This window comes from Papio anubis, chromosome 8 (genome assembly GCF_008728515.1).
Source record: "Papio anubis isolate 15944 chromosome 8, Panubis1.0, whole genome shotgun sequence".
In the NCBI taxonomy this organism is placed as follows: Eukaryota; Metazoa; Chordata; class Mammalia; order Primates; family Cercopithecidae; genus Papio; species Papio anubis.
In genome coordinates, this window is record NC_044983.1 from 67697261 (window position 1) to 67721572 (window position 24312).

Genomic DNA, 24312 nt, shown 5'->3' on the forward strand with positions numbered 1-24312 from the left:
AAAATTCATTTATAAATTTAGGTAGACATTCAGAAATAACTAAAGGAGTATAATTGGATTGTAACACAAAGGATAAATGCTTGAGGGGATAGATACCATTCTCCATGATGTGATTATCATGCATTGCATGGCTGTATCAAAGCATCTCATGTACCTGATACATATACACACCTACTATTTACCCACACTAACTAAAAATAAAAGGGTCGGGCACAGTGGCTCATGTCTGTAATGCCAGCACTTTGGGAGGCCGAGGTGGGCGAATCACTTGAGCCCAGGAGTTCGAGACCAGCCTGGCTAACATGGGGAAACCATGTCTTAATGAAAAATACAAAAATTAGCTGGGCATGGTGGCTCGTGCCTATAGTCTCAGCTACTCAGGAGGCATGAGAATTGCTGAAGCCCGGGAGGTGGAGGTTGCAGTGAGCAGAGATCACGCCACTGCACTCCAACCTGTGTGACAGAGCTAGACCTTTTCTAAAAATAAATAAATACAAATTAAAAATAAAAAACTTTAAAAGATTGATGCAAACAACTGATATTTTAAATTTTGATTAATGGCCGAAACTCATTTCTTTTCTCTTATTTTCTCTCAGACTTCAAGTCATCATGACACCAGAGAACACTACATGACAGTGGACAGGAAGACAGTATACCTTTTGCTCCTGATGATTGTAAGAACCACCTCCTTCCTCTTATTGTGAAGTGCAAGGTGCAAAAAGGAGGCCTGCTGCTTGTTCAGGACTATGTCAGCATTGTGGCTCAGAAGAAGCGCAACGGCTTTGGCATGGCCTTCCCTTGCAGCAAAGTGAAGTGCAGTGTTCTTTTGAGGAAAAAGAGACACAGAAAATGTGGTGACAATGTCTAATCTGCCTTATTTCACCGCTTAACTGCTTAAAAGACATTAGCGACACTACTATTTAATACCAAAATACATAGGATTTAAAACTGGTGTTCAGAATCAAGCTTCAAAATAATGAGTTCATAGTTCGAACATGGTGTGTGTGTGTGCATGTGTGGGAAGTGGATCTGTGTGTGTGTGTGTGTGTGTGTGTGAGAGAGAGAGAGAGAAAGAGAGAGAGAGAGAGAGAGAGAGAGAGAGAGAGAGAGAGAGAGAATGAATTCCAAGGTATTTGTTTTGTGTTGCTTTTGCAATGGGATGATTCTCCAAGGACAAAGGATAAGCTTTCAGGGTAAAGATGTTGGGTTGAACACAGAAGAAAATCCTCCTGAGACTGATCATTTGGAGAACAGTGGTTTACAGATTTGGGGCTTCACAAGCTTGTAAATGTTTTTTTTTAAAAATCAGCGACTGTTGTAAGTTTGTCCATTTTTAGTTTCCCCACATAAAGACTTTTTTATTTTAAAGGCAACAACAATCTTCTATCCCCATCATTTTATGAACAAACATACATTTCAAAAGTCACTCTCCCCAACAGAAGGAAGGACATAATAGCACAATAAAGGGCAGTATTTCAAATCAATACACTTCAAAATAACACTTATCTTAATGAAAACTCACCCCTGCCTTCATTTCTCTGGACCTACCAGGGAGTAAACGCTTTGCTATCAAATTTCAATGGCCTGTGGACCTCACTGCTCTGTGAGACTGGGGGTTTCCTCAACATTCACCCACCCCTTGGTATTCTCTCATTTCTGCTGCCTTTTGATTCATACTTCACCTCAAGAATCCACTTGCTAAACATCCAACAAAAGGCTGGGAATAGAGCAAGGAAGGTAAAAGGTGTCTTGGAGAGTTTTCTGGCAATGTTGGAAGTTTCTGCTATGTCAAGATTTTGGGTAAGCATGAGGACCACAGTGCATACCCCGTCTTCATCCAGGCGATCTGTGCACTTCAAATTAGTATCAAGAATGACCTTCATGGTCTGAGTGTACCCGCCCATGGACGCATGATGCAAAGCCGTCCAACCATTGTGGTCACTGGTAAAGAGTTAAGAAAAGATACGCGCATACACTTAGCAGACGAAATGTGGGATGGGATGCCATTTGGCTTATTCTAGGTAAATCTGATGACAACAAAAAGCATAAATGACATCTGGCAACTAAATATTTATAAAACATTTATAATAAATGAGCTAATTCCAAGCTTAATGATCTTAAATGACCTATTTCTAACGTGATTCACACATGTTTTTTATTTAGTGGTTTAAAATATGAAAGTATATAAACACATTACCAAACACTTTGGGGTAGGAGAAGTACGCTTAGCGTGTCTGTGTCATACATCATTTTTTTAAAGCTATAATGAACTGATACACATCAATTTAAATCTTGTTTTATTCTTTTAATGAACATTGTATCAAAAAATTTTTATGAAGTAATGTTAGTCTTTGTGGTCAATAGTTATTGGTAATACTACTAATAATATAGTATATGGCTATAAGATACTTCGCTTAGTGTCAGTTATTATTCTAAGAGTTTAATCTGAAAAACTTCCCTCTTGTGCTCTGAAAGATGCTTACTCAATTGCTTTGAAAAATGTTCATCCTTTTCCACAGAAATTCAAGATGTAAATACAACGAAGCCTTATCATATTAGTTATCTTTTTTCAACTTACACAGAAAAAAATTCCTGACACTATTTAATTTCAGTGCTAGTGAGCAGATGTTTTAGAGTGCAAGAGCCATGTTGCTATATCAGTTATGATGTAATTAAGCAACAACTGTCTGGCCTGGGGTCCCTTTGCAGGCCAGTTTCTTGGTGTTTCTTTGTAAACCAGAAGAAACTGAGCAAAACATTCATTCTTGTAGCTGTAGCACTAATTTGCTGTCATCAATATTATGGTAAGGAAATGTGTTTTTGAACATTAGCCTAATAAGCTCTTTGCTACTGCTATGGTAAGATATTAAATGAAAAACCTCTGTAAAATGTTTCCAGGTTTTTTCTTTCTTATCACAATATCATTTAATTATGCCACGTATTTTCTTATGCTTACATATTTTAACTTTGTTTTGTTTCTTGTGCTTGAGCTCATTTAAGCATAATAAAATTCAGAAATGTTTACTGTCTTTTGTTGTCACTTAAAGGGAGCTTTTTATATCTACCATTCATCAGATTGAATGAAAAGTAGAATATTTGAACTTGTATGTTTTGTGTGTGTGTACGTGCACACACACACATACACAACCATGGTTTTGTCTCTATATTGGAATATGGCAGCAAGATGAGGTAAAATATGAGAACTGTATTTCAAAGAAAGGTTCTGAGAAAGACTGCACAAAGCCACTTATTCTGTGACCTCGAACAAGGTTCTTCAAGTCTAAAAACTTCAAAGTCTTTCAGTTGGAAATAATACTGACTTCCCTTCCAGTATTTTTAGAAGTTATATATGTTTTGATGATAAAATAAAATGGATAAAAGTACTTAGTGAGATATAAAGTTAGACCTCATAATTAAAAATATAATGAAAAGATAGCCTCAAAATGGCTAATTAAAGAAACTATATAAACATTCCAATCATATATCCTCACCTGAGAAACAATGCACCTTTTTTCAGAAGAAGCTGAACTACTTTATCATGTCCATTCTTTGCTGCCAGATGGAGAGGAGTCATTCCATGAAGGTCCCCTTCATTCAGAAGCCTCGTATCACTTATGTCTTGTAGGAGCCTCTGACAGGTATTGATACGCCCGTAACTTGAAAAAAAATAGGTTTTGTATTTTCAAAGCAAATATTAAATGGAAAGAAGACATGTTCATACGTTGCTAGACTGACCCTTACCTGGCTGCAAAATGCAGAGGTGATTTCTTATCTTTGCTTTTGGAATGAATGGACACATTAAAGCCAAGAAGGTTATTTACAGAATCAGGGCCCCCCTGTCTACATGCATAATGTAGAGGAGTACACCCATCATTGTCTTCATCCATTACCAGCTCTTTGATCTGTTGCATCTACAGGAAAAAAATTCATATTATACAAATAACTCTGCTATTATGCTAAAATGATGGTTTTCAAACTATTCTGTAGGAAAATATTTTCCAACAAGGGTCAATATGTACTCCTTAGGGCCAAAATTGTAAATAACCTAAAGGATTTGAGAGTAAAATAAATATAAAGGAAGTTGAATGCTCTGTCTTCATGTAATGTACATTACCATATTAATGTACATTACCATATTAAGGGATCTGAGATACCATGCCAATAGGAAAATGTACTTAACATTTTTAACTCAGCATTTTTCAAATATATTTGATCACGGCCCTTCCCTCTGCCCCTCCTCTTATTTCCTCCCACCCCCAAATAACACCCAACAGCTTCATGTTAATACATTCTGTTAGGTAAAATGGATGGGATGTTAACATTAGGTTTACTTTAGTGTTTTATATGCTTAAGCTTAAGCTTCTCATATTTTGTTATTTTTTAAATGTTCAAATACATATATATTTTTTATTATTAAAGACAATGGCAATATTGAAATCTATTGATGACAAAAATGTGTATTTCACATACATGTGCTAGTCACTAAGTATAAGCTGGTGAATATAAATATAAAAATAATGCTTCCAACCTCTCCTCAGCAAGTCAAGTATGCTGAGTAATTTTTCTTAATAGTTGGTGGAGTATTGATAATTCATTATTTTACTTGGATTTTTCCACTGATATGCAAATCATAATGGTCAAAGAATGAAGAAAATCAAACTAATTAAAGATGTTATCTTTATCATAGATGATTGCATATGAAGTTCCTTTGTAAGTTAAAAAACTCAGTTTCACTACAATTATCATTGTCATCATCATCACCACCACCACTATCACCATGTTGTAACTAAATATTCAAATATGTCATCTTTATTTTAAAACATTTTTAAAATTCCATAATCAGTTTCTATAACAACAAAAATTACAATAAACAAAATTAGTTTATTTTCTGTTGAACCCAACTCAGTTAATGGAAATTCATAGATATACATTACCTGCATAAATTCAGGTCGCAGATTTTTTAATCCATAAGGTTGCTGTACAGTTAAATGCAGAAAATTACGTCCAAAATTATCTTTTATGTCTACTTGGGCACCTGAAAAAAACACTATGTAAATATAAACTCTATTCATTTATTTGAAGCATTGTTTATGTGGATTCTCAACTTAGCAAAAAAAAATTCTACTTAAAATAATGTTGACCTTTAGTTTACAGGAAATTGTGTTTAGATGAGAAAACTAAACATATTTAAAATCAGATTTACCTTACTCTGTGTGTGTTTGTGTCTGTGTGTGTAAGTGGGGTAGAAAATATGTGATGCATTACATAAATACATAAAGCCTTACCTTTTAAAGCATAAAATATAAGTACAGACACATTAGAGATCAAGAAAGAAGAGGAGAGCAGAGAAGGACACCTCACTTCTTTGTTATCAGGGGCCCAGGTTAGAATCTAAAACGGGGAAAGTTATAGTACCTACACCACATAGGACTGACACATTGAAAGACAGTTAATTAAATGTTCAGCAAATGCCTGGGATATAACAATTGCTTTATAAATGTTATCTATTATTGTTCTGAAATTGTCTTTTTAAGTATGCTCCTTACTGGACAGAAAATTATTCTAGACATGAAAAGTGTTCTATTTATCTTTGAATTCACAACATCTGGCGCAGGGCCTGGCACACATGCCATGTATTCATTGTGTGCATACATGGTGGCACACAATGAAGGTTCATTTGGCACACAATGAATGTTCGTCTAACCAAACTGAGTAGTACTTCAAAAGACTTGGCTTGGTCCCTCTTGGTACCTTTAGAGAGTAGCAAATTTACAATATTCCAAGATGCAGAAGCAGTTGCTAATATAAGTGGAGAGCGTCCTTCAGAATCGATCTTATTAATATCTGCTCCCTAAAAATCAAACAAATCATTCAACAAAGAGCTTAAAAACAGAAAAACCATCATATATTGTAATCTCTAACTAATGGTAATTCATTGATATAGAGTGTCTATATTATGGCTAGCACTGAACCATATGATTAGTTATAGAATTATTTGAGTTTCCCATAGTTCATATGTTGTATCATCAGAAATCAAGGAATTCATTTATAATTTCAACAAAAAATTATTCTCACATATTAGGCTTTTTACTGACACCTGGCAATAGCTCTAGTTACTACTTGAACCATAAAAATAATATCCTTTTACTTAGATCAATAGTTTCCACTGCAAGAAATAATTTTTAAATGTCTATAATTTTAAGTCTTCCAAATTCATTACATGATTTAAGAAACATTTACAAAACACCATCCACTTTTTAAAAAAAATCCTATTTTATCTGAAATAGATGAACTGAAATAATTGAATTGAAATCACTCAAATTCTAAAGTAAAATTTTAGCCATTTATTTAAGAAAATTTATATTTAAAAATCACATTAAATATATATTTTAAATGAATAAGTCAATGTTAACCATTACATATTATAATATTTGATATGACAAGAAATCAAAGGCGTTTAAAATTTAATTTCATGGAAATAATTCTGCATTTTATATAGGGTAATAAAAAATAGCTTAAAATCCAAACATGAATATTTCTTTGTTCTTTTGGGGCCCACTAATATAGATGACAATGGGGGCAGCATCCCCTTGGCAAGTTCTATGGTCAGTGAGGCTCTGCCACAGTTCTCTTGCCTGGTGAAAAGATGGCAGCCTTTGCAGGAAATCATGCATAACTATCATTTATGGTTTATGGCATATAACACATAGTTTATGGCATATAATGAGTCTCCCCAGGACTCTTCTGTGTAATTGTCGTAATTTCAAAAGTTATGATTGACAACACACACATGTTCAATACTACAAATGGAAATCTGTCATTGCTGATATGGTGCAGCTTATGTAAATTCACCATACATTCATCCGTATAAAGGGCTTATTAAAATTCAACTCAAAAGCTGAGTGATTCCACCTCCCAGAATGAAAAAGATCCCATGCTTCATGCTTTCACTTGTAATAAATCTTTGACAATATTTTTCAACTCCTCAGTTTTTAAAGGTGGCACTGAGGCAGCTGGGGTAGGAGCTTCCCCCTGTGCTGCCTGTCCTGCCTCCACCTTAAAGCCACCAGGCTGAAGAAGGGTCACCGCCCAAGCTCACACTCCTGTAAGACCCTCTTACAGGCCATGGGAACAGCTTTCCTTGCAATGTACCTGCCAACTTCCTGCACTAAAAACACTGATATGGATATCCAAATTACACTTTGACACTTCTAAGTTCACAGTAATGTTTGGCCATTACATATTCACACACAATATACTCTGCTTCCAAGTATGTCAATCATCCTTTTGTACACTGTTTTTGCTGATAAGCAAGAAATTAAAATTTGATTCATTTTTGAAAATCTATATTATGTAATTATATGATTTCTTCCATTATAAACAGTAATAAAAATAAACCAGTAAAAGGAATAGTTACCACTGAAATTAAATAGTCTGCTAGTTCATGGTGATCAAATAATGAAGCTCTGAAAAAATAGAATTATAAACATTATAATTAAAGTACTATTGACGTAAATACAAATGTATTTAATAAAGCTACTATATTTGGAAAGTGAATTTAACTAATCATAAAATAACATGATAGACTGTAAGAGAATTAGTAAGCTTTCAAAATTTATAATTTGATTCTGATTAGGGTAGCATTTTCAAAGTAATAATAATAGGAGAACACCAAATACATCATAATATTTTCTTCCTCATCCTTTAAGAAACCTATTTTATCCTGAAAAATCACCATAAAGATGTTCTGAAGTGAGTGGTAACATCTGTCCCAAGATAGAAAAGACAAGGAAATCGCTGGTACTGCTATAATCATGGGGAATAGCAAAAGCTACATGTAACGTGTGCCTCAAATTCACTTGCAGGGTTCAAAAGCCCCTCTTTGGGGGGTTTCTCTTTGGCAAAAGTTAAAAGGCAGTGTTAGTTTTTCTGAGTTTTTATAAAGCCAAAAATAATTGTGGAGAGAATTGAAAACATTCTGATATCATCTCACAGGCAGTCATAAGCAATACCATAACAAATGTTAACACTAATGATTCAAAGCTTTGTGTTTCCTATCGCAAATCTCATATCTTTGTTTCCAGGTCTCTCAGCTATTTTTGGCCTTTCATACATAAATTTCAGAATCAGTTTGTTAATTTGATTGACAAGAGGTTCCATTATATTTAAAATATATTAATTATATTTAGTAATTACAAGGGAACAAATTCTAACATTAAGACTCCATTTTCCTAAGATAATTTATCATTATGCGTATTAATATATTAAGGTTGTGTTCTAAAGATACATTTTAACAATAACCAAATCATTGGGTTTGTAAATTGGTGAAACATTGGAAACAAAGAATTTTTTTCTTTAATTCCTGAGACTCATCTTAAATATTTTGATATATTCTAGGTTATAAATTGGCACTGGGATTTTGTGAGCTACCCACATGATTCTAATGTACAACAGCTTGAGAATTTCTGGTCTAGAGGTTAGTCTATCTATTGAGTTTTCATTTTATTTCAATGGCTTTTTAAAACTTCTTTCTTACTGAATCGTTTTCATATCACCAATCCTGGATTCAAATATGACAATCTGTTTTTCACAATCTTATGTTATCTTCATATATTTAGTTTTATGTAAATGATTATTCCTTTAAATTTTTGAAGGTCTCAAATATCTTCATTTTAAAATTCTTTTTGGAATGCCCTATTATTTCTATTTTCTTGGGAAAAAATTGGTCTTTGGTCAAATGTGTAGATTTTTACTAGTTTTATGCTATAAAACTTTAGGTTGAAAATTCATCCTAAGTGGAGTTCCTTTCTATTCACACATATCCTATTGTGCCTGGTGGTTTTGCTGTGTACATTTATTAGAAACAGATCTTATATTGGTAGCTAGAGTTTCTTTTTTTTTTTTTCTAAGAGATATTGTAGAATTCCAGGTCCAATTGCCTATTGAAAATATATTGGCAGCTCTGTGTGTGTGTGTGTGTAAGAGACCTAGAGAGTGAAGGCTTATCTTAGATACCTCTTTCACTCACATGGGTAGCACCTGATACTCGTCTTTCCAAAAGAATTGAATTTCCAGTCTACAAGTAAGCCTATGGTTTAATACACTTTGCCTGATGTGTATTTCTGCTAAACTTCAAATAAATTTTTTATTGTTTTTGGAAATTTGGTTATAGTTTCCTAAAACTGTATCTTTTGAAACCACTTATCTATAATTGTTGGTGAGCAGGAGGGATTAGCGTGGGGGTAACACATCCATATGTATCTACTCCATTTTTATCACTAAAAATGGGGATAACATAAATATGAGAAATTGGAACAGATTAGAAATGACTTGGAACACCGTGTATGTAGACTTCTTTAGCACACAGAAAATTAATCTTGAGCCTATATCCGCTGGACTTGAATCAGAATATGCCACAGGTGATTTTATTTTGTGAAATTTCTTTAACATTCTACTCCCATTCCCAAGGAATATATGCGATTCCAGTTGATCCACAGGGTCTTTGCTATCTTTGCCTTTTTCCTTTGAATCACAAAATCTTTGCTTGCATTAGTGCTAACTGCTCCTTGCAATGTCTAATTTCACGCATGAAGATGGAAAATCGGTATACAGAATGATAGGTAGGAAACTTGCCTGTGAAGCATGGTCTCATGACTTCCATCGGTTGTGTTAACAATATCCACGCTACCAGAATAGGACGATATCATCAATTTAACAATCTCAGTGGCTCCCTGGGTGGCAGCAAAATGAATGGCTGTGCACCTTCCCTTCTGTAAAGGATTTTAATACTAGAATCAATGTTTAAATCTCAATGTAAGAATATAACTTATATTTGGCATGAGCTTTTTCTTCACAGATTCATAGAATCAAGGAATATCTATCAGACTGATCACCATTGATCATCTGAAATGTGATAGATATTCCTTGATTTTATGGACCTGCAAAGAAAAGCATCCATAAACAAATGGTAGCTGACAATTGTGCTTCCTTCTAATACAACAGCTCTTGGCATATACTTCCACCATCATTGTCTGGGTGCCATTCTTTCCCCCCAGGGAACATGAGAACAATGTCCCAATCATTGCTGTAAGCATTCAGTGTCTGAAGTGACTTCAGACCCCATACCACCATTGGCAGCTCTTCATTTCTATACTGAAGGGACAATATAGAAAGAGTGAAAGGCAGTGTTAGCTTTTCTGAGTTTTTATGAGGTTTCCAGAAGCCACATGAGATTAACATCCAATCTTCTCTTCCTACATGAAATACAGGCCTTTGGGAGGGGAGCTTGTTGCCACTCAAAACTCAGACATTGAAGGAGAAAGGGCCAGAACTCTCCACTTCTGGTCAGAGATGCCTGACATAAGCTCAGCTCCCAAATACAGTCAACACTTTCACATACATATTTTTAGAAATTAGTTAAGTGGTCCTTAATTTAAAAATGATAACTCTTCTGAGTAGAACTAACACCAAATACATTCATGATTGGGCTTTAATGTTCCTGGCTGAACATTATCGTCTTCTGAGGGTAGGCCTTAACTTCTTTTAATGGCAACTGCACTAGATAAATATTCTTTGTTGTATCTATATTTGTGTCTGCAATTGTTTTGGGGAGCACTCAAAATTTTTTACACAGATTGAAACTTGGGGTATTCTCTTGTTCTGCTTCTTCAAAAGCAGAAGGAAATATGTATTTCTTGTATGCATTTCAATCTAAATTAACTGTAAAAGAGCTATAAAGTATTTTACATGCTTATGACAACTCTAAGATAAAAGTGTCGTATAGAATATGAAGAGTTACCTCCACTGGGTCTATTTGTGCGCCATTGTCCAGGCACATTTTGATCATTTCCAAGTCACCATTTTGCACAGCCAAGTGGAGAGGGCTGGCTTTCCCATTATTCACAAAGTTAATGTGCAACTGTCTACTGTACCCATGCTCTTCACCTTTAGAAGAAAATAACATTCAACATAACAAGTATATAAAATAAATAATAGGGAGGGTTTTTATTTTAAAAAATGAACAAAGCATAAAACAAAGAAAGGGCACTGAGACACATAAAAGCTTGTGTTTAATTCTGTTAAATATTTTTCAAATTAGGCTGGGTGCGGTGGCTCACGCCTGTAATCCCAGCACTTTGGGAAGCCATAGTGGGAGGATCACGAGGTCAGGAGATCGGGATCAGCCTGGATAACATGGTGAAACCCCATCCCTACTAAAAATACAAAAAATTAGCTGGGCATGGTGGCATGTAACTATAGTCCCGCTACTCAGGGGGCTGAGGCAGGAGAATCACTTGAACTTGGAAGGATGAAGTTGCAGTGAGCCAAGATCACACCACTGCACTCCAGCCTGGGCGACAAAGTAAGACTCCATCTCAAAAGAAAAAAAAATCAAATTAATAGCATCCACCAAAATAGACTTATTTATAGTATATAACATAGAAAAAGCCTCAACTCACCAAACCTTAGTATTATTTCCATGCATTCTTTGGAACCTGAAAATGCAGCTTGGTGAATAGGGAAACATCCCCATTTATTTGATTTACATGGCTTAGCTCCTTTGTTAAGCTGGAAGAAAAGACAGAATGAAAAATGACACCAGTTAAACCCCAAATCACAAGGGTCTATTTGTGTACCATTTAAGAAGAGAATTTACGTGCCTCTCCCATATCATTTTACTACTATATGTCTATGTAAAAGTACACAGAGAGCTTCATATGTTATGAAATCTAGGCAAGAAGGTAATTTTGAAGTAGACTAAGATTCTGAAATAGAGATATTTTATATCTTCCAAAGAAGTAACAATGTAGACACAACAATATCAATCTTGATACCCCAGCAATAAAGTCAACACATTTTTCAATGGGATTAAAGAGATTTTTGAAGACATTATCATGACTTCCATGACCATTTTCAGTTTCTTATGCAAATAAAGTGACATTTCCTAGATTCTTTTCCCTTTATGCAAAATTAATAAATGAATGTGCCACTACTCTTGTTAAGCCATAATCAAATATTTTCACTAATGACGTTTCTTAAGTAAAAAGATGTTAGAAGAACTGAATGTTATATTACCTTTTTATGTGATCCAATCATTTTAAACTACCATTTTTTGTAAATCATTAGCCTTCAGTTTTAAATACCTCTAATTACTACAAAAAATGATTTTGAAAAAGTATAAAAGTGTGAAGAAGCCAATACCACCTGTAATCTCAGCTTTTAGAGGTAGTATCAGTTTACTTTATACAACATAGTCCAGAAATTTTATATATATATATATATATTTATATATAAATATATAATATATCTATATATAATATATAATATAAATATAAAATTATATATATATATCTATATGGAGACAGTCCAGAAATTGAAGATGCACTTTGTAAAATCATATTATTAAAGAATATTATTAAGTAAAAGCTTTTTTGAACAATTATTATCACACAGTATACACATAAATTAGACTTGCAAGGAAGCCAGACTTTAAAAATATATTGTTTTCTGCAGTATTTTCAACAATACTATTTATTTATTCCAATTCTGTTTTGGTTAATTTAAGGCTCTTTTCCTCAATTCTTGGTTTGAGTGTTACTTATTTTTATTTTCTTCATCATTTATTCTCTTTGTGGTCCAATCATGACAGCTTAGAGTATGTACCTGTTTCTAAGTCCATCTAGTAAAGGTGCTAAAACATATTTGTATGGCACATTTAAACATTAGGTAAATAGTTTTAAATTATTTAATTGTATTTTCTTATTCTCTGAGATTGTGAAGAGGTAAAATCAAGTGGTGAAAATACAGATGCTGGCCTGGATAACATGCAAGTAACTGAGGAATATTTGAAAATAGTCTATTTGCCGGCGTTCTAACAGCACACTCAGATGGAGCACTGCCAGAAGCAGGAGGAAGTCATGTAGACAAGCATCTCCATCGTTTCACTGGACCATGCCAGGAAGCCTCACCAGAGAGAAGGCTGGCTCTACTCTCAGGCCTGTGGCTAAGAACCTTTGCCATTACATCACACAGGGCTCTGTTTTGAGACCCAGTGACAGTGTCTTCAGGTCATGGGAGCTGTGTTTCCTTTGATTTTTCTCTTATGGGCCAAATAAGTCTGCAACTGACTATATTCATCTTTCCTTTGACTATTCAGAAGCTCATAATCATACATTTGATCCATCTTTATAACATTCAGGCCATTATACTTTGTATTTTGCATTCTAGCCTGACCACCAGCTTCATCTCAACTTTTCCTGCCTATATTTTCTTTTCACTTTGATTTTCTCATAATTTTCTTTACTGCTTTACTATTAGTCTTCTATAAGCAATATCAGATCCTCTTAAGGGGGGAGTACATACACAAAAACACATAGAACAACTTTATTCTGACCTAGTTTTTGTATTTTATATTTTTCTAAGGAGAAAAACTTAAGAGCTTTTATAAATAATAATAATCCATGTTGTATTCATGAAAAGATAAAGAAAGCAGAAAGATATGACAAATATACAAACCAAAATCTGCAGTGCTTCACTATTATTTGTGGTGCACGCAATGATCACAGCTGTGTTTCCATTTTCTCCTTCCAAATTAATATCAATAGTTCTATGTTCAAGCAAGACCTGCAAAAAGGGGGGAATAATTGTCAAAATTCTTGCAAATTTCCAAATAAGGTACTTGCCTTCCAGTAGAGTTTCAGTTTTCAAATGCCAGTGACCATGTCTGTTTATCTTTTATTCATCCTTCTCTCACACAATCTGGCACAAAATCTTGCACATTGTGGGTACTAATTAATTTCCCCATTAGATGAAATAATCATGATTTCAATGTCACAACAATCAAGGCAATACTGAGTTCTGGAATTGTAAATAAAATAAGAATTATAGATACTAGTTATCATAGCTTCACTTAATACTTCCAACTTGTATTAAGTGAAATTATGTTAACTAATATTTTCAGGAAAATAAATGTGTGGAGCCATCAGAATGTGTTCTTGGTGGAGGGGAAGAGAGGTAGGGAAGAAGGAAGAGAGTAAAACAGAGAGAAAGAAGGAGGGAGGGAGAAAGGCAGGAAGGGATTTTTTTTTTCTCTTCCAGTTATTTTTCTTTTACCTGGATTGCAAGAATTTTAGGAAATGTCAGTGGAAACTCTATTCTCTTTAGTAAAGAAAACAGAGTTTTGTGTGGCATAACCCAATTAATTCAAACTTGTCCTGGAATGGAAACTTTCTCTACAATGTAAGAAATTAGCATCCTGATAAAATGGTCAAGTAATTTTTCTGATGAAATTTCATTGAAGACCTGTTACCTCCTCACCTGACTGACTGCCATCTGATTACTGCCCAAGTGTCTATAGATCTTTGACTAGTCTTTCTTTTATATTCAATGTAACAAAATTATCTCATATAAATGTCTTATCACATCTTGAATTGGCCTACTAGAGGCTTTTCGTCTTGCAGAAAGACTATGATAAATGATGACATGTCCTTATAATTAAATAATGTTACAAGAATTTATTAAATAAGCTGTTTCTTAAAAACCTTCACTTCTTTGAAAAAAGTATGCAACCTCCTACCAGAGCCTCTTGTTAACAGAATATATCCCTTGTGAGTGTCAGCAAATAAATTGGATTTATTAATTAGCTCTGCTCATAAAAGAAAATTAAACTCAGATTTTAGTACAGAAGAATATGTGGAGAAATGATTGACAGAGTAAGGGAAATGAGAACATAAGATTCCTTCCATGGACTTTAGGCACCATCGCATTCTGTTCTTAAGCAGCTCTAGATTCATATAGAAAATAGCCCACCAAAGTCTACAAGAAGAGGGTTTTCTCTCTTTGCCCTCTTAGAATCACAGATCATAAATGTATAGCTGTGTTAAATTATATGTGGCAGGGATCCCAGAGAGAGCAACTAAACTGTGCAGCTACTTCAAATTCAGTCATGACCAGGCAGGTCTGGAAGGTTCGGAGGTGAGCTCTCCACAGGTCCCTTTGTTGAGAATCTGGAAAGCCTCATGGAAGGGTCAAACAACTGGATACTTGGAAGTAAAGCCCCAAGGACTAAGGCCTGCAGGCCACTGAGAAACAAAACCACCCCCTAATCCCCAGGCCAATGTGTCCCAGGGAATATTATGCATACCATAAATCATTGTGCAAGAACTTGAAGTGATGCGTGGATGACAGTTTTTTACTTTACAACTATTATAGGCAGCAGAGGAAGGTTTCAGGGAAGGTCAGTGCAGCAGTCCATAGAGCAGCTTCTAAACTGGCAAGGGCTGGGTGAGTACAGGCTGAACCATGGGCATAACTGGGAGAGGCAGGTAGAGAGGATTGCTGTTTGCAAGCATGAGGGGAGACATTCCAAAACACCTTCTCCTCCTTCTATTCTTGTCATCTCTGGTGAGCCAGAGGAGTCTGAAAATATTTTTACACATAGTTGTAGTTGGTAAGACCAAGTAAAGGAGAGTCAGTTTTACTTAGAACTCAATTTTTCTGCTTGTTCTTGTGTCACCAGGAAAATTTGTTTTATGTCCATAACAAAGTTTACGAATCAGTTAGGAGCTTTATTTTCTATTTCTATGTGATACCTACCTTTCTGTATTTGTTGGTCTGGAGATTTCTGCTCTCTCATTAACAACAGTCTTTCAAAAGTTACCTGCCTTCAATTCCCAAACCACACTTTCAGGGCCAATATTAATTAAGTTAATAGGCATGTGTTCTTGAAAAGAGCCTTCAGAGGGAGCAAGAGCTCCATGAGGAAATATTTGATATCTCTGCGGGAGTCCCTGCAGTCACTAGTGACCCAACCCAGATGATATAGAAACAGCACTTGACTCATGAATAATGAATAATGAATAAAAAATAACAGCTTGTTGCCAGAGGACTTTCTAGTAACCTCTTTAGGGAGCCACCCTGACCCATCTCATAGGTACTGAGACTTCCGATCTCCCCTTCTCAGTCAGTCAGAACTCCCGTTTACTCATTCATTCATTCATTCATTCATTCATTCAACAGCCATCATTTACCAGCACAGTGCTGAGGAATAAGAGACACTTGAATTAGTAAGACACAGCTCCTCCCTCAAGGATAATTAGCCAGTTGGTAAGAAAAGCACATGAACATTTGATTCCAATATCACATGTTAAGAATTTTAATAGAGCCACATACAAGGTACAGTAGAAGAGCAGAAAGTGGCTCTCTCCCACCTTTTATGCCAGACTTAAAGGAGCCAAAGTTTCAGAGGGCTGAAAGTTTTCTGGGCTAAACGGAGCCTGAAACTCATGGAACTCTTTGGATATTGTTTCTACCAGAAAACTTTTTATAAGTTCCAAATAGCCTACCTTAGAAATGAATTTCTGGAACATGCTCCATTTGTAAATTTCATTCTTCATCCTTTAAGCATGTTTGTGTTCTAGGGTGTTTGAGAGACTCTGAGATGTAGTTTCCAAACCATGGCCTAATTCTTACCCTTTAGCATTTTTCCAGGGTTTCCTCTATTTGACTGAACTTACTCTTACACCTTGAAAACCAGTAAGATGTTTCCCAGTGGTATCCTTATGTCTTCGGCTAACTAATCTGTCTGACAGGCCATCCATTCTAATAAAAATAGCGAATCATAATTATGTTTTCTGTTTTCACTGAGTCTCTCATTACCTTCCTCCTTTTAATCATTAAAACAGTCAGGTAAAAGTAATGAAGCCTAAACCTGAAAATATAAAGATGAAAACAAACTTCCTTGGTCTTGCAGTTTTACTTGTGGTGTGACGTTAGGCAAGTTATTCAAATTCTTTTGGCACCTCAGTGTACTCAGCTATGAAATAAGAATTCTAGTAGAATTACTTCATAGTGGGTTTGCTTAGATGAGAATTTAATAAACAAACACACATAAAGCTCTTACGAAAATGCCTGGTGAATAAGAACTATTCAATAAAGTCAGAACTAATCATCATCATTAGTTACTGAGAAGAAAAGCAAATGTAATAATTACATTTTGTTTGCCATGGAAGCTTAGAAGGTGCTCATCCTGGTGCAGGCAGAGAGAGCTGGATCTGGGTCCCAGCACCTGTGCTGCCAGTCAGGTCCATTGGAGCCGGCCAGTAGCCTTACCTTCATCACCTCGTTGTGCGTGCCCTGCACAGCTAAGTGGAGGGGCGCCATCATGTTGAAGTTTCGGAGGTTTGGGTTTGCTCCTCTGCTGAGAAGAAACTTAACACTTTCGATTTGGTTTTTTTCTACAGCACAATGCAGAGGGGTATTTCCATAATCATCCATTTCATTCAGCACTAGAAAAAGAAACCAAAATGTGGATTAAATTTTGTTTAGACTATATTCAACACCTCTTGAGTGCCTATCCACTCCAAACGCAGTGCCAAGTGCAACTGACATCAGCTGCATCTTTCAATGGAAACTAAAAACACAGCTTCAGTTCTAATGAAACATTTAATGGGCACCTAGTGGGAATATATAGTAGCACGAGACTGACTTTATCAATTGAGTGAAATTTCTATGGGTAGCATTAATAAGAAATAGATCCTCCTATTGCTACATGTTTTTATCTATATGAGTTTTGGGATTATAATAAGATATTAGGATTATATAAAAGCAAGAACCATGTCCCAGGCACTCTGCTAAGTTCACATGACCATTATTTCATTCAAGCCTCCAATAACCTGCAAAGTAACACCATGACAAATGTTCAGAAGGAGGAAGATGTTGAGATCCAGAGAAGTTAAAAGTCTTGCCAACATCACAGAGCTTAGTAAAAAAAAAAAAAAAAAAATTGAAAAAGCATATATTCATATACCTACACACACACACAGGAGGAGAGAGAGAGGCAGAGAGAAAGAGAATGAGAGAGAGAGAGAGAGAGAGAGACAGAGACAGAGACAGAGACAGAGACAGAGAGACTCTGTGATGTTGCAATGTTACTGGGACAATAATATTAAATCATGTCTTTAAAGATCACAGCCGAGTGCCTGGCCTGTAGGAATGGTTCAAAAAACGTTAATGAGAAAAACAACACACCACTAATAAGCCACAAGACTAGAATTTGAGCTTCAGACCCTGATGCCACAAGTGGTTTCCATGTATTTCTACGATAGGATATATGGCACTATGTACCCCATGAGCTCAGCATATAAGTAATATGTCCTTTCATCCTGCAAAGTCCTATAGCTATTCTAAAATAGACATGGCTGACTGCTTTATCAACCTTGTAAATTGGTGGCAGTATATCTTTATGTCCAGAAAAGGAGAAAAAGTATTTGCTCAAAAATATGATTTGGGGACTATCTATGATACATGGTACTTGGAACCATACAGCCATGTTTTCTGTTTCTCTCCTTTTTAAAATGTGTCTCTCCGCCATTTCCTTTCATTCATCTAAGTGTTTCATTCTAAATAACACACACACACACACACACACACACACACACACACACGTCTCTTGACCGTTCTGTCTGATCAAGAAGAATCACTCCATTCATCATTCCATTTGGCACCAAACTTAAACAGGGATCTATACTTACAAACTCCCATTCACTAATTAAATAACTTGAATTTGGCTTTTATCCTCATCACTTTTCAGAAATCATTTTTATTTTTATAGAGGTCACTGGGGCCTTCTAATGTAGGGGCTTTATCTTGATCTCCTTCATACTTGATCTCTTTGTGGCAAGGGCTCCTTCTAACTCTTCTATTCCAGTAACTTTGCCCACCACATGTGTATTTTCACTATCTTCATCTTTTTCTGGCTTTTGCTCTGCCATCTGTCTCTTGATGTTGGTACTCTACTCTTAGCTACCTTTGCTAGCAGTTTTGTGATCCCCTAAAGGATTTTCACACATTTCCACTGTCTCAGCGACTTCCTATGCAATCATGCTCCTGTAGGGCAGCCCCTTTCCTTCTGCATTTCTGTTGTGTGCTGGATATTTCCAAGTGGATGTCCCCTGGACCTTTCAAACTCACTGTGACCAAATCTCACACCTTCGCATTCACTTCCTTTCTGTTTTCTCATCTTCCTCCTTTTGGGGGATGATTATGTTATTAGCCTAATCTCCTAAATTTAAGAATTTCAAAGTCAGTTCTAACTCCCTGCCTCTTTCTCTTCCCATTTACTCTGCTGTCGAGCACTATTGACTTTACACTCCAATATCTCTTGAACCTCTCCCTGTCTCCTTTTTGTAGTCTCACAACCCTGGTGAACTCTTATTCCCTCTTTACTATCAAAATAGCTTTTTAGTTTGGCTTCCACTTCTAATCCATCTTCCACAACATTGACAGAATTATCTTATATAGCAAAGGTCTTATCATACCACTTCACTGCCTTCATCTCTGTGGTATCCACCTCCTTCATTGTCTGCAGTTGAATTTCTTAAACAAGGCAGAATGTGCAAGGCTGGCACCTGGAAAACATCACTGTAGGAGTATGGTACACCTTCTTGAGGTGTCAATTTTATTTAATGATGATAATTTAAATGTAAAATAACCTCAATGGAAATAGTATAAAAGAGTATATAAAATGTACATGCATTCTTACAATCTATCTAAAAACTCAAATAAAGTCTGTGCTTGTTGTGGGGTGTCCTAGATCTCTGCAATATGCTTAGCTATATTTCAGTAGAAGTTGAGGAGTCCTGGTGTGTAGGAAAACTCACAATTCTAAGTGAAATATATAGGCTCTTTATAACTGGCACTAATTGCCCTTAAAAATCACTTCATTCCATTCTTTCTAGTGAATTGAATGGGATGAATGATTTCCGGAAGATGCATTGTAATATTTTGTTACCTTCCAAAGAGGAATCTCTGGTGATCTTCTCCATTAGCTCAATTTGGCCTTCTGCTGAGGCATAATGCAAGAAGAAGGTGTCCATATCATCACATCTTTTTAATTTCTTTTGTTTATTACAATTTTGTAATCCATATGCACTTCCTTCAAAAACCACCTAGAGGTATTTAAACACCGTTACACCAAACAAGCATATGCAAAATTTATAGCTATAACCATTTTATAGCCTGAAAGAACTTATTATTATCCAAAACTATCTATCATGCTTATAATGAGGTAAATATTTTTCTTGAAATATACAAAATGTTTACATACACAAAGAAGGTTTGAGAAAATGCCCCAAGATTGATCAATATATGAAATAAATTTTTTAATACTGAACTCATTCATATATGCTTAGAAATAAAGGCCTTTCTTCCTCGTTGTGAAGGAAATGCAGAAATCTTCCCCAAACAAATGATTCCGATACTTGCTTTAATTCTACCTTTGACCATAACTAGTCACATATGCCACATAATATATGTCCAAACTCCAGTTTTTTATTTTAAGGATAACTAGAGCATTTCTCACTACTGAAAAGAAAAGCTATCAATGAAAATGAAGTATTAAGGTATTTAATGTATCTTTAATATAACTAAGAAAAGATTTAGAATATTAGGATTTATTCAGCAAATGTTAGTTTGGAATAATAAAACTTAATTTCTTAAATGTTTGAACTTTAGTTTTTGCTTCTGTTATTACAGAATAGTACCTAACAAATCACTTTTCTATGGTAGTCTCTTAAATTGAGATGTGTTACTTTTTAACTAAAAAAATTCAATTCCATATAAGCTACATATAACTTTAGTGACTACAGGATATGACAATAAGCATCCAACCACTTCCAAATTTACACATATTCAGTAATAAATTTAAAATGGGCTTCTTGCAGAAATAGGGACTTTTTCCATGCCTTATCCTATCAAAGAAAGTGTTGACCTAAATCTATTTGGAAGCATTTTGGTACTTGAATTTGATATGCTCTTTGCATAATAAAGGGATTATGCTGCCCACTCCCTAGTGCCAGAAAAAGCAGTTTAGGATGTCTGTTCAGCGATGTGCTGTCAACACAAACCCAATTCCACACTCCTTAGAGGGAGTACTAGGTTCAGATGCTCACAAGGTACTACTGAATTCACAATGACAAAACAGCATCTAAATACTTTACATGAGCATATCAGATGTACTAGATCTTCTCAATCACTACCTGACATATTGTCAGGCTTTGAAAAGATTTCTTAAAGTTCTGAAAGTAAGCCAAGGATGTCATTTAGACAAAATATATATTCATTTAATGTAGTTTCACGTTGTCACAGGGTCACTTCAGATTCCTTTGGAATCTGAACTGTATGATTAGATTCAGAACATAATAGACTAGATCACTTTTAGATAACCTAATTCTAACTAAACGCTTTAAAACAGAGATATCAAATACATCTTTTTTAGGTTGCTTTAATGAAATACATATAAGTAGCAATGTGGCCAAAAAGTTGGAAACTAAGGTGAGAGATAACAATTGGAAGGTCAAATGCTAAAGTATTCACTATCTTGAAAGAAAATAATTGGAAAAGGCTAAAAGCATCAGTCCAGTGGTTCTTTGTCCACATTTCTCACCTTGTAAGTTTTCTGTGATCCATCAGTTTTGTTAGTGTTCCTGAGATACTGTGTATGTGCTGGAGAAAATATGTTATACAGCTTTTCTTGTAAATTTGGAAACCACCAAAAACCCTCTAGAGTTCAAAAAGCCCTTTACAGTATTATATATGTTTCTTTGTAATGAGTACAACTACTGAGATTTTTACAAAATGATATGGAACTACTACAGCTAATGAAATAAAATATATAATCTCTCCATCTACAAACTAATGTAGCTTCTAAAAGGCTTTAAAAATATAAGTTGCTCTATGTAGGCGATAAATCTAAATAAAGACAATTAGAAACATGAAGACAAATAATTTTGAGACTCGCTGCTAAGAAATTCTTCAGCAAATATCTCTAGAAAATAAAACCACATGGGTGATTTTAGAAATTTAAAATTTCTTCCTGTACCATATTAATTGTAAAGATACTATTCCAGTGGTTGAAATCTATTCATGACTCAGTTCTCTGGAGTAAGCCAAAAGGCCACAGTTATCATGCTAACATTAAGAAGTACAAAAAATGTCTGTGGCCAAACTGGACATGTCAACAGACTCACCTTGGGAGGCCTGGCTACTTGGTGTGTGTGATTAACTATACATGCCTGACTTACACACACAATTGGCAATAGTGCAAATTCCTGCAACCTGTTTAGACAGCAATTTGTCAATTTCTACCAAAATTAAAGCTGTAGTACCTCTTGACCCTGCTAGGACTTTAACATACAGAGATATCCATAAAAGTACCAAGGGACAGACAGAGAAGTCACAGCTACACTCACAGACATACTCTGTCACATGTGTAATAGCAAAACAAAGCTATTTTGTTACATACAAAACAGCCTAAGTGTCCATTAGTGCAAGACTGGTTAAATAAATCATGATCTATTCATACAGTGGAATATTAAGAAGCTGGTAAAAACATGAGGTAAATCTACAAGTGCCGATTTGAAATGTATTCTAAAATACATTTTGTGAGTAAATCAGAGTGGAAATCTGTGAGTTCATAACTTTGCAAATAAAACAAGATCTATTAGCATGTGTGGTTTTGTGTAAGCATTTTTTTTTAACCTGGAATATACATAAGAAACTGTTAACATGGTCTAACTGTCGAAAGAGATTTGTGATGAGGGTTTGGAGAGACCTTTTTAATAATGTCTCAACCTTTTAAAAGAGCCCCTTTCTCCTGCTGACAATCTGATGAAATCCAGTGGTGGACTCTGAGCACCCAACAGCCTTTATCCCTTAGACTATGCCATCAGGTAGTAGCTAGTGCTGCCTTCAGGTCCGAGAACTGCACAGGTAATATAAGTGCCCATCCTAGAGCCCCAGGCCACCCACCTGTCTTCAAAAGGTCACCTCCTCCACAGCGTTTCCTGAAGCTCCTACCCGCTGGAGAAGGAATTTGCCACTCCTGCCTCTGTTTTATTGGGCACATGTTCTGCAACGCTTTATGTGCAGATAATAGGTTTCTCTGTTTCACTCTGTTAGAGCAGAAGGCTTGTCAACCCCCAAAACTCTTAAATAGTTAAACAGCGACTACCAGATACAGTCATTCGGCTGTTTGGTTCTAAATAAAATCTACGGAAAGGTCCAAGTGAAACGGCACACATTCCAAATTGTCCTGATTTTAGGCAGCTGCCCAATCTTGTGCCAGATGATACAGGTACTTTTTGAGTAGGTTTCCCCGGACTACAGTAGCCAGTCCAGGAGCAAGAATTCGGTTGGACAAACAAGCAAAAAAAGAAAAAAAAAAATTGATAAAGCAGGCGCTGTGTAGGCGCGTCATTAGTGGGGTCTCCTCTTGGATTGTGAACACATCCCAAAGCTTGCAACCCCCCGGCCACCCCACGCTTTCTCCAAACCAAGTGCCCGCAAGGAAACCTCCAGCCCACCCCCGCCTGGACGTCGGAACCCCTCCCGACCCGCGAGCGCCTAGGGTACCTTAAGCGTTTCCTTGCAATCGTCGGTGTCGTCCTGCACATCCTCATAGACAACACCCTGGGACTCCTTCTTTTCTCCAGGGCGCCACATCTTCCTCAGGCTGCGCTTCATTGACCCCACCCCGGACGCCACCTGGTGCAGCTGCTCACCACGGGCGCGGGCACCTGAGGCGAGAGTGCGCTGTTAGCCAGCCAGGCGCTGGGTTCTGCGCGAGCTCGAGCTCTCCAGCGCTGCGAATCACAGGCAGCGAAAAAGTCCCTCCGCCGGAGCGCTGGAGAACCTCTGGAAGGAGTTCTGAGTACCGCGCTACTTTTGTAGTGCAGGAAGCAGGCGGGGCGCGGAGAGGAGGTAGAAACCCAGACCTCCTTCGCAAAGAGGGCGGCGGCGCCGCGTCTGCCTTGGACTCGCCTCTGCAGGGACAAAGTGACTCGCCCGTCCCGCTGTCCTGCAGCTGCAGCAGCGCGCTCCCAGAGTAAGCGTGTCAGGTCGGGGTGGATGCAGGGAATTTGTTACAATAAACACACTAAGAGCCCCCTTGCCCTGCCCCCAGCCGTGTATGTGAGTGTGTGTGGGTGGAGTGGGGGGGCGGTAAAGAGAGAGGAAGAGAGAATGACTGTGTACATTGGAAAGATTTTTAGTTTTCAGGAGTTTTTTCTAACTAAAATCGTATGGACCTGTCTTTCCCACCACGTGCACCTTCTTCTGGGGGCCTCTTTGATTTGGAAATAAAGTTTGTAACAAAACTTCTCGTTCCAAACATTTGGGAAAATAGCTAAATCCTAGCGCTGGTTTGAGGGACTAGATTAAGTCCCTGTGAATATCAGGTCTCGTTTCCTGTGGATAATAATATTGATCCCCCTCACGCTTTGGTGTTTAAAGGTGATTAATAAAAAGGTCAGGTTA

At 36.3% G+C, this 24312-nt stretch overlaps 1 protein-coding gene and 1 long non-coding RNA gene across 4 annotated transcripts in view; one reads left to right on the forward strand and one right to left on the reverse strand.

Moving 5' to 3' along the window:
- Nucleotides 1-3025, forward strand: part of LOC103886886 — a 218884-nt gene extending 215859 nt beyond the window's left edge. The window contains exon 3 of one of the 2 annotated variants that reach the window (XR_650729.4): nucleotides 597-3025. This is a non-coding gene — a long non-coding RNA (uncharacterized LOC103886886). The remainder of the gene's footprint in view (nucleotides 1-596) is intronic. The other variant, XR_004185850.1, reaches the window with a different exon arrangement.
- Nucleotides 1-23854, reverse strand: part of TRPA1 (transient receptor potential cation channel subfamily A member 1) — a 53605-nt gene extending 29751 nt beyond the window's left edge. Inside the window, exons 1-14 of one of the 2 annotated variants that reach the window (XM_017962106.3) lie at nucleotides 23410-23854; nucleotides 19790-19946; nucleotides 17110-17285; nucleotides 13516-13623; nucleotides 11460-11568; nucleotides 10799-10944; nucleotides 9634-9770; nucleotides 7418-7466; nucleotides 5752-5851; nucleotides 4935-5035; nucleotides 3742-3911; nucleotides 3492-3656; nucleotides 1827-1941; nucleotides 657-823 (exon numbers count right to left, since the gene is read on the reverse strand). In XM_017962106.3, coding sequence (XP_017817595.1) covers nucleotides 657-823; nucleotides 1827-1941; nucleotides 3492-3656; nucleotides 3742-3911; nucleotides 4935-5035; nucleotides 5752-5851; nucleotides 7418-7466; nucleotides 9634-9770; nucleotides 10799-10944; nucleotides 11460-11568; nucleotides 13516-13623; nucleotides 17110-17285; nucleotides 19790-19946; nucleotides 23410-23520 — 1811 coding nt within the window. In that variant the 5' untranslated portion in view covers nucleotides 23521-23854. The remainder of the gene's footprint in view (nucleotides 1-656; nucleotides 824-1826; nucleotides 1942-3491; nucleotides 3657-3741; nucleotides 3912-4934; nucleotides 5036-5751; nucleotides 5852-7417; nucleotides 7467-9633; nucleotides 9771-10798; nucleotides 10945-11459; nucleotides 11569-13515; nucleotides 13624-17109; nucleotides 17286-19789; nucleotides 19947-23409) is intronic. The other variant, XM_017962107.1, reaches the window with a different exon arrangement.
- Nucleotides 23855-24312: the final 458 nt, after the last annotated feature.